Source organism: Mustela nigripes, chromosome 5 (genome assembly GCF_022355385.1).
Source record: "Mustela nigripes isolate SB6536 chromosome 5, MUSNIG.SB6536, whole genome shotgun sequence".
Taxonomy (NCBI): domain Eukaryota; kingdom Metazoa; phylum Chordata; class Mammalia; order Carnivora; family Mustelidae; genus Mustela; species Mustela nigripes.
In genome coordinates this window covers 29,362,938-29,382,908 of record NC_081561.1, presented here as the reverse complement: position 1 = coordinate 29,382,908, position 19,971 = coordinate 29,362,938, and the positions used below count along the sequence as shown (strand labels likewise).

General features: G+C 44.4%; 1 protein-coding gene across 1 annotated transcript; it reads right to left on the bottom strand.

Annotated features, from left to right (window-relative positions):
- Positions 1-1,802: 1,802 nt before the first annotated feature.
- Positions 1,803-18,240, bottom strand: LOC132017196 (butyrophilin-like protein 1). The gene is made up of 10 exons (XM_059398991.1): positions 17,964-18,240; positions 16,731-16,825; positions 14,617-14,964; positions 11,226-11,507; positions 10,911-11,111; positions 10,635-10,655; positions 10,516-10,542; positions 7,383-7,409; positions 3,982-4,008; positions 1,803-3,623 (listed from the first exon to the last, which is right to left on the bottom strand). The coding sequence occupies exons 2-10, from the start codon at positions 16,813-16,815 to the stop codon at positions 2,974-2,976; spliced, it is 1,668 nt and encodes a 555-aa protein (XP_059254974.1). The 5' UTR covers positions 16,816-16,825; positions 17,964-18,240; the 3' UTR covers positions 1,803-2,973.
- Positions 18,241-19,971: the final 1,731 nt, after the last annotated feature.

Sequence of the window (19,971 nt, the reverse complement as noted above, 5' to 3'; positions counted from 1 at the left end):
TTCCTATCACATGCATACCTTCATTTCCTCTCCATTTCAAAGGAAACATACCCATAGCCCATCTAAAAGGAATCCAGTGTCATAAAGCCACAAGGTAGACTGTAAGAGGAGATGAACATGTCAGATAATATATTAACACATAGAGTGTTTTAAAAAATATACAAAGGTCCCAAAGAGTATATTTATGACTTTATTGTTGGGATAAATATTTTAATAAATTTGAAAATTCCTCTACTACTCTTTCCCATGTACTGTGAGCAATGCAGTGCCCTCCTCCAACATACAGTTCAGTTTAAATGTTTGTATCACTCAGTGTTCAGTCAGGAGGCAGAAACCACATCACTCATGTTAACAGGGAAAATATGATATAAAGAATTATTAAGAAAGAGGTATTTAATTATGAAAGAGATAAAAGAAAGCCCTATGGAAAGCAGAAGCAGAAGATATAGGAAGCAGACTTTACATCTAGGGCTGAGGTAGAGCATCCAAAAGACAATACATTTGAAAGAATAAGACTGACATTCTGTTTATTGGACAAGGTGGGACCAGAGTCCCCAGGAAGGAAAGAAATTCACCAAGACACTGCAGAACAAGCCTGTTGGGTAGGAAAACTCTCACTAGAGAACTGACAAGAGTCCCTGGGAGGCAGCACTCTAGTACATAACTTGTTACAATGCCATACTCATTCACCCAAAGGCAAAGGAAACTAAGTCTTCTCCAGCCACTCTCAGTAGCATTGTAAGGTCAAGGGGGAAACAACACCAAAAGTGGGACACCTAGGTGGCTCACTCAGTTAAATGTCTTCCTTCAGCTCAGGTCATGATCCCAAAGTCTGGGGATAGAGTCCTGCTTTGGGTTCTCTGCTTAGCTGGGAGTCTGCTTCTCTTTCTGCCTGCCACTCTTCCTGCTTGTACTCACTCAATCTCTCTTTGACAAATACATAAATAAAATATTTTTTTAAAAACACGAGAAGAAAAAAGCTTTTTCTCCTGCTATGTCTTGCTGTGTTCCCTCTGGTGCTATGTAGGAATTCAGTGTCTGCACAGATGAAATATGACTTGCATACACCTCCCTGGATGAGGCTAACTGAAAAACAAAGGAGGAATGCCTAGAAATTTATGCCTCCATTGAAATTTCTTGGCTGAAATTGGCCACATTCTTACTGCAGCTCAGTTCTCTCATCTAGGAATAAATGTTTAAGTTTCAAGGAAAAACAGGCACATGTGGTGCTCATGTACTTCATGAACTCCTACCTCCTTGCCCTTACCACATGCTGTCCCATATATTACTGTCCTTTCCATTAAGGCTACACTTTCCTCCTTGCTTTGTGCTTGCACGTGCTGTATTGATATGACCCCAATGAAACTGGAGACAAAGCTTGGCTGGAGGCCTTTTGCCGCTAGAGTGTCTGGTCCCTAGGCCTCTCTTTTATCCTATGAAGTTGTCTGGAGTAATCTTTTCATTTGCCATCTCAGGGTTTGCTGGCCAAAACCAACAGTGCACTGATTGACAAAGGTGATGCCAAATGTGCCACATGGCAAAAATGAAACATTTATGACCTCCAGTATCAACAATTAGGGCACATACAGGGTAGATTTGAATCAAAAGACAATTAATTGAAAAGGGGCAGATTTCACACTTTTAGTTCCTCAACTTCCACATAAACCATTTGCTCACATTGGAACTTGCATATAGCAACACAACAACTCCACATTTTCACCCATCTGCAGGGCTACACTTAAAAGTGAAAAAGTTCTCACTCTTTTCCCAAAATGTAATAAACAGGCAGTCTCAGGCATTGAATCAGTTATATTTATTCCTTAAGTCCAGCCACACTCATTTGACTCCTCTGTTATCTAGAGATTACATTTGAAATATTACCATGGACAACTTGCATAAAATCACACTGGTAAGAAGGGAGTATGAAAATAGATAATTAATACAAATGACAAATCTACATGACAAGATAGAAAAATATGCAAAGGGACTCCAGTCCTTTTCCTACTTTTGGTCACAGGAAGGAATTGAGATCTGTGACCTCCTTCTTCCACTTCCAATTCCGTGTCTTCTCATCTGTCCCAGAACTACAACAAATCGGCGTTCTCTACTTCAGGAGCCAACAAACCTTTATTCATCAAGGTCTGAGTCCTCAAGAGTCTGGCTTTCTTCTGTTTCCTGTGGGTTCCATCCACCTTTACAATTGGACTAAAAGTACTGAGAAGCCGTACATAGATCCTGGAACTGTGCTTATAGTCAAAGCTTTGAAAACATACATTTTCATTTACCTCTTTATTCTGGTAGTAGTTCTGTTCTTTCCAACTGCTGCTGACTCACAAGGAAAACCAAACTCTCATTTTTCCATTCCCTGAATTAATGCAACACCAGTATTTCAGAAAAAAAAACCAAATATTTACTAAGTTTCATTAAGATAAGTATGTCTCATCCATTCCAAAATAGGAAGCCTCTACAATAGAATTCTACACTCCACTATTCTTCAAGTCCATTAGCCATACATTTCTTCAGAAATGTTCAGATGGACAATGTTTTTTAGTCAGAGTGCACATTTCCTAAATAGAGCTTGTAACCCACCCATAGTCTCTGGGTTTAACTGCATGGCTCAAACTATATAAAATAAAAACTACTTAATTCTTCAGAATAATTCAGACCTCATCTCATTTCATATCAAAACAATACAAAGACTCCATGAAATAATGCTCATGATCAAAAGAAACATGACTTCCAATAGCAAAATTCAGCCAACCCCATTACAGCTGAAAAAGTCAACATTTATCTTCTAATACCTGAGCATAAGGCATGAACCAACTATTCTCATAACCTCACCCCAGCAGTCTATACCCAGAAAAGAAGGGCAAGACACCCGGTCATTCAGGACTAACTTCAGAGGCTATTACCCCTGGGAATCCGCAGCCCCAGGAGGAGCCACCATGAGGAATCTGGGACAGTGTTGGAGCATTATGGGGACATAGCTTCAGGACCAGAGGGGAGTAATGGAGATTCATCAACACCACAGTCTGAACTGAGCCCCTGCCCTGAGAGGCTCACAGGCTCCTCTGAAGAACAAGGAGGGTTGTTAACGGGTACAGGGGTCTGCATGGGCCCACCCACCCCAGAGCAGATGGTCAGGGACACAACTCCTGACCTCAACCTGAAGTATGGAAACAGAGTCCCAGAGGAGGAAGCAAGAGGGAAGGAGAAAAGGTGGGAACCATCAGTCATGTTGTAAAATGAGACATCCCCTTCATTCAGGTCCAGGAAAACCCCTACCCTCTGGGGAATTGACACAATGTGTTCTCCATTAGCAGGGAGGGAACCGAATATATTATCATACACCCCCACAACCCAGAATCCCTTTTCTGGGGATTCCCAGTACCAGCCTTTCCTCTCCACATCTCTCCTACAAACCCCCAGGGCCCACTCACTTCTTTCTGCATTCCTGATCTCCACCTCCCAGTAACAACACCCTGAAGTGATGCCTTCATGACTCAAGACACTATAGACTCCATCTTCTGAGCACTTGGGTGAGTCCTTGAATGTCACACTAGTCTTGTCATCAGAGACAGCAAGCCTGGAGTGGGCAGACTCTGGATCCAGACTGACAGTCACTGCAGAGACAGTTAACAATCATTCAAGGACTTGTCCTACCACATAACAAGACACATAACCACCACCCCACCACCCCCAGACACCCAGCTGCATGCAGGGAGGACTAAACCTCATGAAATGAGAGCCTTAGACATGTCACAGGGCACTTGAGGGCCAGACAGGACTCCAACACTAAAGAATACCTATTTATATCCAGTATCAGTTACACCCAGTAATCTCAGCTACATGACTTTCACTGCTCCATCCCACCCCACCACCATTGATGATGCCAGCATCTGTATCACCAGAGCAAGCTGAAGGAGATGTCAGCAGCCATAGAATAGCAGTAGGAGCACCCAAACAATAGAAGTAACTCACAGGCCTGGAAATTCTCCTTCCGCCAATCTACAAAAAAACCACATTGCACAAATGTGAACAACAAGTCATGAGGACTTGAGGAAACTGTACAGGCCATTGTTGGTACCTATCTCTGAAATACACTGAACCAAGAGTTATAGGGGAAATTGTTTTGGAAGCATTCACCTGATGAATTTATTGTTCATGCACGTTTATTTTCTTTCTAACACACTCTCCTTCCCTCTCTCTGTCTCTCTCTGTCCTCTCTGACACACACACACACACACACACACACACACACACACACACACACCCTCTCTCTCTCTCATACATCCAGCCATCATGCTACACTGTTTCCATGAAACTGAGGCCATAAAGCTTAACACCACTGAGGGACTGGGTACTGACCTAAAAAGAAGGCTCTTTGCACAGATTTCATTATCAAAGTAAGCTTTCTCAATCCCTAGCCACACATCCATCCTGAAAAGTAAGTTTTCTTTTGAGAAAGAACTGAGGAGATCAAAATTTCTGAGGCCTCCATTTAATTATAACAAACTGGCTGAACAAAACTTGCAGGCTGACTCAAACCCATGGTAGAGGCAATACAGCTGGGTGGAGCTGTACTTGGAGGATGACTATCAGCCATGGGTGAGGAGAGCTCAGGACATGGCACCAGAGAAATCTTGCCCCATCAAGATGTAATGGAGAAGATTCAAGGAAGGAGAGAGAGAAGTTCAAAGCAAGAAAGTAATGTATTTGCTTCCCTTTATCATGGAGTATTGCACGGAAAAACATCCCTGTGTGTAAGGGGAAACCCAAAAACATTGAGTTTAGTCATCTTCTTCTCCTTATAATCACCTAGATAGTTCAAAAGCAGCAAGAGACACCACACATGATCAGCCCCCAAATATGGCTGTGTCCTATGTCCCAGAAACTGTAAATATGTTTTGGCAGAGAGGACTTTACACATGTGAGTAAGGTTAAGGAACTGGAGATATGAATGGGGCAGGGGTAGAATTACAATTTCTCCATAAACCTAGATGGAACCTCAAACCCAATTATCCTAAAGACCATATCAAGCTACCCTCTATAAAGTGAGGTCCTGAAATGAGCAAGAGAAGAATACAGGGACCCTGTCTCTCAGTGATGCAAAGTATGAACTCCTCCAACCTTCATACTCCCCTTTGGGAAGAAGAAAGGAAGCTAACTGATCCCAGCAAATGTATATCTGTCATAAGACCCTGATAAGTCTGCATGGTAAAGCTGTTACCTCCAATAGGACAGAGACTCCAGAACAAAATTAGAATGATTATAAAATAAGAGCAGGACACTTTCTTGAATATTTGCCAACAATATGGGACTCCTATTCTCCCACAGGTTTATTCAGATAAAGTAGTATGTCCAGCTCTGTTGATTTGCTTATACCAACAGATCACATGAAATGGGTGGACATGTCACATTTTGGGAAAAGGGAACTTTACTTGTTCTTCACTAAGACATTAGCTGACAGCAAACTCTACATTTCTACATGACAACTGACACAGATTAGCAAAGAAGAGGAATCAGGAGGAGAAGAAGGAAGAGGAGAAAGGGAGTTGGTGTTCCATTCTGAGACTCTACAGAGCTATGCTGTGCACCTCCATGGTCCAACCACACTCTTCAACTCATTTCCACAGCAAGCTGTTTATTAGAAATTACTCTTCCAATTTCATGAATAAGTTCAGATCAGACATTTGGTCACATCACATTATGAGCCCAGCAATGTGAAAGTGCTGATTTTATTGAAAGGCTGTCTGTCTTTACAAAATAAAATGAATGTATATAAGGTATACTTTGAAAAACAGGCATTTCAATCCAGCAGAGAATGGGGTGATGCTAAAAGAAGACTATTTAATCCACATTTTTAACTGATAAGTCCCAAGATTCAGTGAAGCTCTCTAAAGAGTTTTTCTCACACATCTGGTCCCCATAGATTCTTACACCCCTGTCTCCCCCTTCTCTGTTCTCACAGGATGTATCCCTCATCAGAAATAGAAACAGCCAGGACAGAAAAGGCACACATTATGGATTTAAATGGCCTAGATTTATAACCCACCCCAGTGCTAGAGGGTGCTCTGGATAACCTTTCATTGCATTAGCAACTCTAAGATCACACTCCTCCCCCGAGCTACTACAGCAAGGGTGAGATGGTCTCCTTATCTGAAGCAAATCCAGTCAGAAAATTACTTCCAATATTAAATACATATTTAATATTAAAATAAATATGTCTTTTCAGAAAACTCTCAGATGAGTATCAAGGAGTTTATTACTTTTTGCTCATCTAATAACTTGCATGCCCTTTGTGTACTTCCAGTTCTAACCACCATGGCTTTTATTTGTGGTCTCTCTTCTACCCAAAGCCACCCAAAGTGTCTCTGAGAGGAATCACAGGCTCTCTACTTTCCTTCTCATCTCCTCCGCTCTTCTCCAACCAGCTATTCTTTCCCTGGTTTACTCCCAAATTTTCTCTGGTAAACAATTTTCACTTCTCTGAGCTTCTCCTATTGCAATCCTCACACATTGCCTCTAATAAATCTAACCAGTACTGAGCCTATCAGGCAACCCAGAATTCTCCTAAAAGGAGAGATAATGGTTGTGAACAACTATAAGTTACTGTCCTTTAAAAAATTAATTTCTTAATGCTGTAATACAAACATGTACATAAGATTTCGTATATAATGGCCAGTATCTCACAAATCCACTACCAGGACTGCCTAAACATCCTGGAGGCTCTGGATCTGAGAATCAGAAGAGCTGAGCTAAAGATAACTACTTCCAAAACAAACATGGAGGTTTAGAGGAAGATACCTGGCTCGGACAAGGAGTCAGAGCACGCAGAAGCAAAATGAAGACTACCATTCCGGAGAAACAGCAAAAAACCAACCAAACAAAAAAACCAAAAACAAAAACAAACAAACGAACAACAAACCAGGAAAACCAAAGCAAGATCTAAAAGAGATAGGAATTTCAGGGTAAAATGGATTCAGAAAAAGGATTCCTTATGGAAATACTGAGTCCTAAGCAGGCAAGCTTGATTTCTGAAATCTTCCAGAGACAGCAAATTCTGAAGTACACCGTCAATGCCACGGTCCAACTGCCCTTACAAATGACCACTTTGCTGTCACTGGACCAACAAAATATCAGTTGAACAAGGTGCATTCAGAAGATGTTGCTAATTCTAACAACATCCTACAGTAGAGGATGGGTCAGAATAGAGGCAGATCTGTGTTCCCACGGACAGTCCCTACAGTCCTCAGAAGGATACAACAAACATAACAAGGAGATCAGGGACACCAATCCCATCCTGGTGTGAGGTCCAATGACAGAGAAGGTGGCACAGTGGAAGCTGGGGAGGTAAAGCCACGGGAAACTGAGTCACTTACCTGCATACAGTTTTGCCTTCTTCAGGGCTGAAAGGGAACACACCCTGGTGAGACATGGGCCAGAACAAGTCTGCATATTATTGATCTACTGGCACTTGACTCCTCTCTGTGCTGCAGGTAACACTATAACAGGGTAAGGAGAGAGGCTAGAGAGGAGATGCCCTTCTGACATGGGCAGACAATAGGATGTTCTGGGAGTTCCCTGGACCGCATGTCAGAGAGTTGGCATTGCAGGCTGAGTTCCATGCCTGCCAGTTGCTGCTGTGTGACCTTTGCCAAGTTAGTGCCCTGAGTCTTAAAAACCACAACATTAAAATACAAACTCTGAGAAACAAACTGAGGGTTTGGGAAGGGGGAGGGGTGGGAGGTTATGTGAGCCTGGTGATGCGTATTATGGAGGGCATGTGTTACATGGATCACTGGGCATGCTGCATAAACAATGAATTCTGAAACACTTAAAAGTTTAAAAAATTAAAAAAAAAATAAAAGATGTCAAAAGCTTCTACACAGCAAAGGAAACAGTCAACAAAACAAAGAGGCAACCCACAGAATGGGAGAAGATGTTCACAAATGACAGTATGGCCAAATTTTTGATACCCAGGATCTACAAAAAACTCCTCAAACTCAACACACACAAAACAGATAATTATATCAAAAAATGGGTGGAAGACATGAAGAGGCACTTCTCCAATGAAGACATACAAATGGCTATCAGACACATGAAAAAATGTTCATCGTCGCTAGCCATCAGGGAGATTCAAATTAAAACCACATTGAGATATCACCTTACACCAGTTAGAATGGCCAAAATTAGCAAGACAAGAAACAACATGTGTTGGTGAGGATGTGGAGAAAGGGGAACCCTCTTCCACTGTTGGTGGGAATGCAAGTTGGTGCAGCCACTTTGGAGAACAGTGTGGGGATTCCTCAAGAAATTGGTGTTGGGTATTATGGAGGGCAAGGATTGCATAGAGCACTGGGTGTGGTGAAAAAATAATGAATACTGTTATGCTGAAAATCAATTAATTAATTTTAAAAAAATTGAACTTCCCTATGACCCTGCAATTGCACTACTGTGTATTTACCCCAAAGATACAGATGGAGTGAAAGAAGGGCCATCTGTACTCTGATGTTTATAGCAGCAATGGCCACGGTCACAAACTGTGAAAGAACCAAGATGCCCTTCAATCAATGAATGGATAAGGAATATGTGGTCCATATACACTATGGAGTATTATGCCTCCATCAGAAAGGATGAACACCCAACTTCTGTATCAACACAGAGGGGACTGGAAGAGATTATGCTGAGTGAAATAAGTCAAGCAGAGAGAGTCAATTATTATATGGTTTCACTTATTTGTGGAGCATAACAAATAACATGGAGGACATTGGGAGATGGAGAGGAGAAGGGGCGGGGGGTGGGAGGTTTGGGGGAGCCAGGGGGTGGGTATTATGGAGGGTACATATTGCATGGAACACTGGGTGTGGTGCATAAACAATGAATTCTGTTACACTGAAAAGAAATTAGAAAAAAAAAAAAAAAGGTGCTTTTTATCCCATACAGCTGAATTGGCATCTTTAGAAAAAATTTTTAAAAATAAATAAATAAATAAAGGATACATGTAGTTGAATAGTAAAACCATCAAAATAAGAGTTATATTAGAAATCAAAAGCACTTTTAACTATTAAATTTCTATTCTCCTACAGACAAGAAGACATAAAGGTTAACCAAGAAAAACAATTTTAACCAGAAGAGACAAAATTAAAAATATAATCTAAGGTGAAAAAACTAAGTTATTCATTCAGTTTTAGAAACACAAGCATTGCAAGGCCAGTTATCTATATGCATTTGATTTTATGAACAATAGAAGAGACACAACTTCTGTGGAAACACTGAACCCATAAGAGTCAGGTAGATCTCCTGGGGCCAGTGGAGAAGAATTTTAATCTCTAAAGAAATTTCATGTTTAAAAAAAATTGGTAGCAGTGTGGGAGGTACTTAGCTTAAATACAGTCAACATCTAAATCTGTTTCTTCTCTTTTTTATGGGGTGCAGCAGGATTCAACAATATGTCAAAACGTGCATTTCAAATAAATTTTTGATAAAAAAATAGTATTCCTTCAAAGAACAATACACTATGTCCAACTATTCTTGATTACCAAAAGAAAATACATAATACTAACAAATATCATCCACAGAATTTTTCTGAAATGAATCCCAAATCAATTGCATCCCAAATAAAGAAATTGTCACATGGAAAGAAAAACATGCAAAATTGTTATTCCATCTGCTTTCAATTTGGTTTAAAGGTCAAAAATTATACAATGTATGAAAATGTTTTAGGGAATAAAGTATACATTATTCCATGAATGTAAGAAAACATTATTACATCCAATGATTTCCAGGAAAGAGAGATATGGGAAATAACAGGGGAAATGAAATAAGGACTGGGATGTTAGGTGAGCTCTATGGTAAAAGTGGCCAGACATTCTCAGAAAACACATCACTGGACCAGTAACAACTTATCCCATGACATTTCCACCCAAGCTCTTCCCAGTCCTCTACCCAACACTTTGTGATCAGTACCTCCAGGAACTGGAAAGAAACCATCTTCCATCTTCCATCTTCCACGATGGTGTTGAATGGAGGGATCACAATCCTGAATTTAATGACCCCCATTTATTTATATAGTTTCTCTAAAATATTCCAGAGTATTCAGAACAAGCTGCATTGAAAATTAAAAGCTACAGAGGGGAGGAGTCAAGATGGCGGAGAAGTAGCAGGCTGAGACTACATCAGCTAGCAGGAGATCAGCTAGATAACTTATCTAAAGATTGCAAACACCTGCAAATCCATTGGCAGATCAAAGAGAAGAAGAACAGCAATTCTGGAAACAGAAAATTAAAAGCTACAAAGGAGGCGGGTAGATCAACCCAAGATGCACAACAGACTCCAGTGACCACCATCATTCCAGGTTTCAAAGCACCATGTGCGAAAAAATAGCCCAGATGGGGAAAGCCCATGGAGCAAGTTTTGCCTCCCACAAGTTTCCACTTGTCTCTGCATGAAACAGAGAGGGGACACTATGGCTTAGGGGACAAGAGACCCAAGGATATCCGGACAGTCACTCACCGGCCAGGAAAACAGATTTCCTCCAGTCTGAAAGGCAACACAGGAAACAGGTGAGCTAAGAACCAGAATGTGTCCTACAAACATGACACAGAAACTTCTGGGAAAAAGACACAACATACCAAGATCTGCCTGGAGTTCATCTGAAAAAAAAAAAAAAAAGTGAAAAATATACATAAACTCCCATCACTAAGAACAGCAAAGGCTGCACCTTGAAAACCCACAAAAGCATCTATATGTCTCCATGAAGATTTAACTCCAGACCCCTCAAGCCTCCACAGACCCACCTGTCCTCTCTGGTCCTCCTCAGCCCCCCTCTTCCTGGCCAAGGGCCTACTGTCTGCTTCTCCTCTGCACCAGTTTCCACACTTGTCAGCCTTGGCCCTGTCCTGCCTTACCTCTGGCCTTCAGTGCCTCCTCCTTTATCTGCTGGATCTCCTCCTTGTCTCTGTGCAGTTTCCCCCATTCCTGCATCTCCTGGAGCTTTGCAGTATGTTCTCTCATGATGTAGAAGACAGCCCCAAGGTGTAGGATCATCAGTGCAGTCAGGATCACCATGAAAGCCAGCTTCCAGGGAGAACTCCGAGGGAAGAAGGGTTCTGTGCCCAGCCAGACACCCCATCAGGGCACTGCTCAGGACGGCCCAGCCCGGCATACACAGGGACCCACAACCAGATAATCCCATCCTTCTAGGAGTGGGAAGTAGTACTGACCTGGGATGTAAATGGCCATTGCCTTCTCCTGGCCCAGGATGGGGTTGAGGACTGAGCAGGTCACATTCCCTAAAGAGCTGTCCCTCACCACAAGAGTGGCCTCTATGGTGAACAGCCCTTCAGCATCTTGGGCTTGAGTCTCAGAGAACATCAGGAACTTCTCTCCACTTGGAGCTCTCCACTGCACTTGGGGATTTGGGAACCACCCCGAGGCCATGCACACAACTTGGACCCCATCCTCCTCTGGCCCTGTGATGTGCACATGAGGGGCAGAGCCCACACCTGAAGAGAGAAGGTAGAGAGCACAAGGAGGACACCCAGAGCCCAGGGATTCCAGAAGAACCTTCCTGTGCACAACTCCATGCACAGCACTGCATTTTGGGGGCTCTTTGTTGGGAGTGGTCCCTACAAGGATTATTGTAAGGGGTCCTGCCATGGAGAACAGCAGGAAGGATCATGGAGACCTGTGGCAGGCCCAGAGAGCAGGCTCTTCTCCCCAACCATGAGGGTGGGAATTCCATCACCCAGAGGGATAGAAGGAGAAATTTGTTTCCAGGATCCATCCTTCTCTACTCTTCTCAACTCACACACTCTCCAGGGAGTCTGCGGGCACACCCACTGCCACTCAGTCATCACTTCCACCAACCTACATACCTCCTGAGCTCGCTCCCTAATATCCACATCTCTGGTTTAGCTGTGCCAGGATTCCTCACAGATGCTTCAGACTCAAATCATGAACTAACTCATGTTTGGCTCCATCTCTGAGGATAAAGATGAAAATACCCCCAATCTTTCAGCCTTCTTTACATCCAGCCAGCCCTCTGCCACCTACTATTAAGCCTTCACACTCTGCTTCTGGGCTCCATCCTGTGACTTAACTGAGCCACTGAGAGTTCAGGGAATGTGACTCTAGTAGAGGTTGGAAACTGCTTGAGCCATTGCCCTGTACTCTGCCACAGGACAGACATCTTCAGGCTAGCACCGCCTTTCCAGCTGAAGCTGTCCTAGATCAACAAATAGCCACCTGGACAACACCAGCTGAGCAAACCCAGCCAAGGTCCACTGTCAGAACAAAATATATTAAAAGTACAAGTTTAAAAAAAAAAGTACAAGTTTTATTGTCCCTATTGAAAATAGGGAAAGAAAGCCCCTTCCCATCTTTTTCTTACAGCATTTATTTGAGGAAACTTGTGATTCTGGGTGTTTTCTCTCCTCTTTGAAATGTATATAAGTACTTAAAAAAAAAAAAAACCAGAAACAAAAACAAATAGGCCTTTGGCAGCTCCATAAGCTAAGAATGTGTTTCTCAAGGACCTGGGAACCCTCTCTTTGAACTACTCACACCAAAGAAGACAGCAACCCTCTCTCCCCCTTCTCTGCCAGGGTAGGAGCCTAACCTCAGTGGGCACCATGATCCACGTGTAAAATCACCGCCCATCATCATAATGGGAGAATTGGTAAAAAAACACACAAGCAAACAAATACCAAAAACCAAAAACAAAAACCAAAAAACAAACAAGCAAACAAAAAAACTCCACTACTTTATCATTTATTTGTCTGGGAAACTCTTCATTTCTCCTTATATTCTGAATGATCCCCTTGCTGGTTTCATGGCTACAATTTTTTTTTTCTTTTTAGCACATTGAATATATCACACCACTCCATCTCCATTCTGGCCTGCAGAGTTCCTGTTGAAAATTCCACTGAGTATATGTGAAAGTGTTGAATCACTATATCACACACCTGAAATGAATATAACACTCTATGTTAACTACACTGGAATTTTTTTCTTATTTTTACAATAGGTGAATTTGTTTTTCCTCAGGATAAAGCCAATTATCTAGCTTACATGATCATCCAATTTCCAAGCAAATATAAGGTGAACCATCTAGAACAAATGGTGCTGGCAAGTCCACCTACTTGAGGGCTCATAACTGTTGATCCTGAGAACGTGTATGGAATGAGTTCTGTCTGAATATGGAAAAGATGAGATTTCTTCTGTCTTTGCATTTCTTGATAGAATCTCTGTGATGCACAGCACATTGTGGTTCATGCTAATTTAATAATAAAAAGGATCTTTCTTCCTACTATCTTAGAAACAAGATTATGGGTTGAAAGATTATGTTTTTAATTATATTTCCCCTACATGACTGAAGATTTATGAGTAAGACCTGTTAAGATTAGCCAAACACAGCCCAGATGAGCTGAACTCCCTGAATGCCAGATTTTAAAAATGCTCTTTGTTATAGGCCACTGAGATTTCTATGTCTGTGTTACACAGAATTGTGGCAGCAATCTATAGCTTACACATAAAATCAATATTTCTTCCACTAAACAACCAAATTTAAAAAAAAAAAAAAACTGTGAGTACCTAAAGTCCCTTGTCCCCAAATGTCCTCACTCAGCTGGGTCTACATCCAAACCTCTCTGATGCTGGAGTGCTCCTTTCCCACCACACTGCCTCTACATGAATGCAGGGGGCCATCCTCTTCACCCCATAACTACATCCAGGCCTCCAATCTTGCTCACCTTCCATACACCTTCCATTACAGCTGCCAAAGCAAACCTGCCCTCACACACCTCGCTCCACTGCTCTGTTGAAAATTCCCTCAGCCCTGCATCTAAACGACATAAGAGCACACAAAACCTTTGATGGTCTGGTATTACCTCCCCCACTACCCCACAAATGAAACTCCTATCCACTTCCGCCCCAATACCACCATCTGCACATGTCAGAGAGTACACAGTCCAGGCCCGGGACAATTCGGTTGATTGCTCAGAACCACAATCACCATGCTGTGTATGCCCCACACAGATCCATCAACCAGAAGGCCATTTAAGAACACTGTCCACTTCACTCAAATGTCTGCTCAAGTGTGCATTACTCATGGGCTTCTCCTGATAAACCCCTTCTCTGTGCAACTGGACCTAGAACACCTCTATATTCTGAATAGTCACTTCTCACCACCCTCCCATTCACCTTCACACCAATCATGTGGCCTCTCTCTCTGCCCAGATTCACCAGCCACACTCCTCCCTCAGGTGGATTACATGGGTTGTTCTTTTGCTTGGAACTCTCACACCTAAAATATTTATTTGGCTAAATCTCTACTCACCATCATCTAACATTGTCTATATCCTATCTATTTCTTTATTTATTGTCTGTATAATATAAACTCTACAGGTCAGGGACCTTTATTTGTTACACTGAGATATCCAGGTGCAGAGAACATTGCTATCACGTACCAGAAGTTCTATATATTTAAACTGAATAAATGAAGAGTGAAAGACCCACTTTCTCTCTTGTATAAATTGAGGGCTATTAATTTAGATCCTGAGGTGGCTCCAAATTCCAGTACTGCAGGTGAATAAACACCAATCAGCAACCCACCTGCCACCTTCAGTTCCAAACCAGCCTCTTCATGGAAGATTCCCATTCTGAAGAAGCAGGTATACAGCCCGTTGTCGAAAGCCTGGACATTGTGGATGCGCACAGCAGCCTCCCCCTGGGTGAGGAAATCCTTCACAAGTGAGGTTCGCCCTCTGTACTGAGGCAACTGCTCTTCTCTCTGCTCCCGCTGGTTTTGATAGATGAACACTGCTTCTGAGAACTTGGAGCGGAACCACCGCAGCTCCATATTCTCCACATCCATGGTTGGGGACACAAGACATGGCAGCGTGACGTCCGCACCCAGCACTGCCACGATGGGTTCGGAGGGGCCAATCACCATAAACTCCTCTGTGGACACAGACAGAAGTGAGAGAGCTCCATAGATGCAGGACAGGAAAGGAAACGCACTGGCAGGAGGGAGGCCCTAACTGAGGGACTCAGCTGTCACAACTCCTAATGGGACAATTTTATCCTACAACAACTTTGAAACACACAAATGGTGTCAAAGAGACTCCTCAGCAGCCTGTGCTCCTGACTCCAGGCCCTTCCATGAAGGACTCTCTAACTTAGTAGGTCCAACCTTACCACAGGCATCACAATCACCAGGAAAGCCTGTGAAACACAGACTGGTGGGCTCTACCCCCAGGCCTCCTGGTTCAGTAGGTCTGGAGTGGGTCCAAGAATGTGCATTTTAAGGAGATGGTGAGAAGCAGATACTGATGTCCCAGGGACCACACTCTGAAAACCACAACTCTAACCTGCCTCCTCTTAGGACAGGACTGAAAACTCACCAAAAAACACTACTGTGGCCAGGTGGTAACATCCTATTCACTGCACCACACCTGAAACTTTCCTACACCTGCTCCTAAATTTATTATTTCTGCCTATGTCTTTGTTCTCTGCTGAATTTTATGTGCACTAAAAACTAGTCCTCACAGCTACTTCCATTAAAACCTGTCTTCACTCCACTGCTCCCAGAACCCAAATCACTACTTGTTCCCAAATAAGGTTCATCCCACTGTCCCCAGCCCCTCGGAGGCCTTGGTCTTCTAAGACCTGGTCGATATGTCACACCAGGACACTTCTGCAGGACAAACCCCACCAGACAACCAAACACTGACTTCTCAGCTCCTGTGCTACTCAAATTTGGCTGAGTCACTATCTGTCTCACCTGGGGGATGACAATTACTAGTCTCCCTGTGACAGCCTCCTTCCAGTCAGTGTCTGTGAACCTTTAAACCTGAAACCAAAACCATTTCCTTCCTCTACCAAAGCCCTTCAATGCTTCTGCAGTTGCCCAAGTGATCCCGAGCCCATTAAGGAAAACCCTCCCTGCTCTCTGATCCCCAACTTCTGCTTCTCTCCCCCTCATTCACTCTGCTCCGCCCAACATTCACCTCCTCTGCTCCTTGAACAACCAGGCACACTGCCAGCTTTGTCTGGCTGCTCCTCACTGTGGAGAACCTCTTTCCATGGGATCCAGACAGGCTCCTCCCCGCACCTCCATGACTTTGTTTCCATCTCACTGCATACAGTGACCACCTTATGGAGCACTGCTGCCAGCCCACTTGCCATCCTGCAGCCCTGACTGCCCCACCTGCTCCACATCCTTGTCCCATGCTCTCCACTCTTCTAACAGACATAGACTGTACGGGGTTGTGGTGTTCAGTACTCGCTGTCCCTGCCAGAATGTAAGCTCTATAAAGACAGAGACTGTCTGCTTTGTACAAAGTAGCACCTAACATGTACTCAGTGCCCTATAAATATTTATGAAATGGAAGTACCAGTAAACCCAGGAAACAAAAAGCCAATAAAGCCAGGAAACAAAAAAAATAAAGAGAAAATTATTTTCATACTATTCATAGTGAAATTCACATTTTTTTGCTTTAGAGACATAAACTCATTAGAGCACTGTCATGCTCCCCTGCCCTTATTTTGAAGTTCTGGGATTCTTCTTATGTGTTTAATTTCAAATAGCAGTTGGGGATCTCCAGAATCTGTATAGAGCCAGGGACTCCACCAATAGCCATTTGTCCTGATGGAGACAGCAGCAGAGTTCCGGGGGCTCTCACCCACCCCAGGGAGACACAGAAAGGGGGAGGGGACACACTCACCTGCAGAGCCCCCAGCAGGCACTTGCAAGAGGAGAAGCAGGGAGGAGAGATGGGAAAGCAAAGAGCCCCTGCAGCAATTCTCCATTTCCTCAGACCTGGGGTGACACAGGGCAAGGGGCAGGTGACACATCCAGAGGAAGGAGGGCCAACTCAGAGCTCTGGGCCTCAGAGCAGACAGGAGGGCTCAGGGCTGGCAACAGTCCACAGCAAGAGCACTGCCTTTCCTACTGCTCAGTATGCTGATGAGGTGGGGGACCCACAACCCTGATGCCAAGAAAGCCCTCCCAGCCCTTTTGAAACTTTCCCAGCCTGATCTGCCCACAGAACCAGACCCTTCCCGCCTCAGCACAGAGGCCTCCTCCATGTCTGCCTAAGTCACAGGCCACTACAGAGGTCCAGGGACACAAGGTGTAGACTCAGGGCCCTCCCCATGAAGGACACACAAGCTCCTGTGTGCTGTTCTTCTGTTGACCCCTAATTGTGACCAGGGAATGACTAATAAGCATGACAGTCAGACTGCGTCCTCCTCAAGGACACTGTGGCTCCCACCACCTGCACGTTGTTCTAGGGTCCTTTGATAAGTGGGTTCACCCTGATTTCAGCTCCTGCCTCTTGCAGCCTTTTTCTGCTCAGGGTCAAGGACGTAGACTTGCTCATAGCTGAAGCAGACAATTCCCCATAAACAGTTAATCCTCATCTTCTCTATCTTTGAGGAGTTTCTGACTCAGGATAAAAGATCCCAGCAGAGCCGTGAGAAGCACAGGATAAAATGAGACCTGGTCAAAAAGAAGGGCTTCAAACCACTGACCCTGAGAGGGGAGGGGGTCAGCCAGTGGTCCTGGGAAGGACAGATTCTGGGGCTGACTGCTAAGATCTCCTCCATACTAAGCCACCTGCTGTGGGAATCACCTGAGGCAAGTTTCTTGACCTACTCTGCCCCACGTCCTATCTGCAATATGGAGAGAGTAATAAGATCTCGTCCTACTTATGTATAAGAAGTATCCTATGAATGTATGTATGGAGAGTCAGTGCACTTTAGAACAGTGCCTGTTCCTAGGAAAGCTACAGAAATGTCATTAAGTAAATGGGTAAAGTGGAGTCCCCACTGTAGTTGTCCTGGGTCATCTCAGAGCCTCATTATTATTCGTACCAGGATCTCAGTGTCCTCCTCCCAAGCATCTGCCCCCCGCCTTCCCTCTTCTTGTCCAGCAACTGTCTTCCGAAATCACTCACCTGCTTGAAAACCTGGGGCTTCTGGAACGTCTCTAACTCAGTACTGTGAGACCTCAGCCAGCCCCAAATCTGCTCTCAGAAATTGCACATGCGATTCACTGCTCAAGCCCCAAACCCTGCTTCAAGATTCAACATTGGTGCCATAGGCTCCTCTTGTGAGAGGCAGGTGGTTCCAGGAGAGCGGAGAAGCGCAGCCTGGCACAGGTTGCAGAGGTCTCAGCTGAAACAGGGACCTGGGGCACTTAACACTCCCAGACAGAAGAATCCTGCGCTGACTCCTTCCACCATTTGAAAGTGAAAGCTTACAAAATGCAACCCTAGCAGACTCTGCCCTGCCCTCTGGACGGTGCACCCTAGTTACCAGGAAGGAAACAGCATAATCAGAGCCACAGAAAAAGGGCAGGTACAGATACACAGACCCACTCTGCTGGGGGACACAGAGACACAAACTCTGTAGTCCTTTGTTGAACAACTGCCACTCTCCGGGTTGGCTAGCTTCTAGACCAGAAGTAAGGAATGTATGTGGCACAGCCAAGATTACAAAAGCCTTATTCTTGTGGCTACTTGTACTTTGTGTTCACTACCAAAACTATTCTGTTGGTTGGTGAATGCTGTCAGCTGGTTAATACTATGTGGCAGGAGCCTTTGAAATGCTCCAGTGTAGCTGCTTTGCTTTTCTTCACCAGAAGATGACCCCAGTGCTCCCCACAGCATGGCAATGGAGGGGTTAAGCCTGAGCATCACAGAATCTTCCAGGACCAGCTACAGAACCCTGGCACTTCCCCAGCCAAATGGGCAGCACCCAGTGGTTTCTTAATACTATAATATCACAGAAGGCCTGGGTGGACCATTCAGCCCCTTCCCACCAGTGAGCCCCAGGAAAGGTGGATTCCATGGTCTCTGAAGGAACACTGTGGAGCACTAGGGCTTCCTTTCCAGCCCTTCCCTTCCTGCCCTTCCCCATCTCAGTAAAGGACACTGGGTTCACCCAGTTATGCCTGCCAGAAACTGGAGGGTCATTCCACCACACTCTCCACTTTCCCACCCAGTCTGCTGTCAGTGCATCAGAGTTCAAGACTTTTCTCTAATTCATATCCATGGCTACCTTCTAGCTCCACACCCATCTCACTACCCCCCCTCACCCAGACACAGTTTCCCTGCTTCCCCATGGGCATCCCCTGCCCACTTCCAGCCCAGGCCTCTCAAGTTCATTTTCCATCCAAGGTTATAACCTCTCAAATCATCTTATATCAGCTCTGCTTCACCCCTTCCAGGGATCCCCCTGCTAAACCTCAGCCAGCCCCAGTTTCCTCTCTGACCTCATTCCACTGCTCCCAGTGCTCCCTCATGGCCTGGCAGTGTTCCTCCAGTTCATGGAGCTTTCCCAGCCTCAGGCCTTCTCACAAGTCCCCGGCTGTTCCTGTTCTCTGTTGTCCTCCAAACTGGTCACCATTCCAGTCTCACCTAAAGTGACCTCCCTCAGAGGGGCCTTCGGCAACCTGCTCATCCCCATATGTGCCCCATACATGTATGTGCTTGTTGGGGTTTAGTGGTGCCCTGTTCTCCTCCACAGCCCTAATGTGTGATCTGTGGAATGTCCGTGGCATCCACAAAGGGAGGTACTGTGTGCCCTGGTCACATGTCCAGCACACAGCAAACACACAGGAAACTTTGCTCGAGCTCATGTACAGAGAAGTCACCTCAGCAGCACGTTGGCTTCTCTGTCCAATTTGGAAAGCACTTCAATCCACTTAGAAATAGGAAGACTTAACTCTGACCTAAACAAGTCAGCCTCTGGGTGGATGCAACAACTGCACCAACTTCCCCACTCTTTTGTTCTTCCTACCCCAAACATATATGTGGCACCGTGGCACCGGGCTAGAAAAATGTCAGACTCAGCTACCTTGTTTGCTCCTTCAAGCCCGCCCAGTGCTCGGGTGTTCATGTGTTAAGTGACTGGCGATAAGACACCAGTTTGGGCTAGAGCCTCCCTGGCCCCACTTCTGCA

Coding starts and splice junctions, on each gene's coding strand:
- LOC132017196 (XM_059398991.1), bottom strand. CDS start 16,815: ATGGAGAATTGCTGCAGGGGCTCTTTGCTTTCCCATCTCTCCTCCCTG. Junction 10,656..10,910: donor GGAGGCACTGAAGGCCAGAG/GTAAGGCAGGAC, acceptor TTTTTTTTTCAG/ATGAACTCCAGGCAGATCTT. Junction 10,543..10,634: donor TGAACTCCAGGCAGATCTTG/GTATGTTGTGTC, acceptor GTTGCCTTTCAG/ACTGGAGGAAATCTGTTTTC.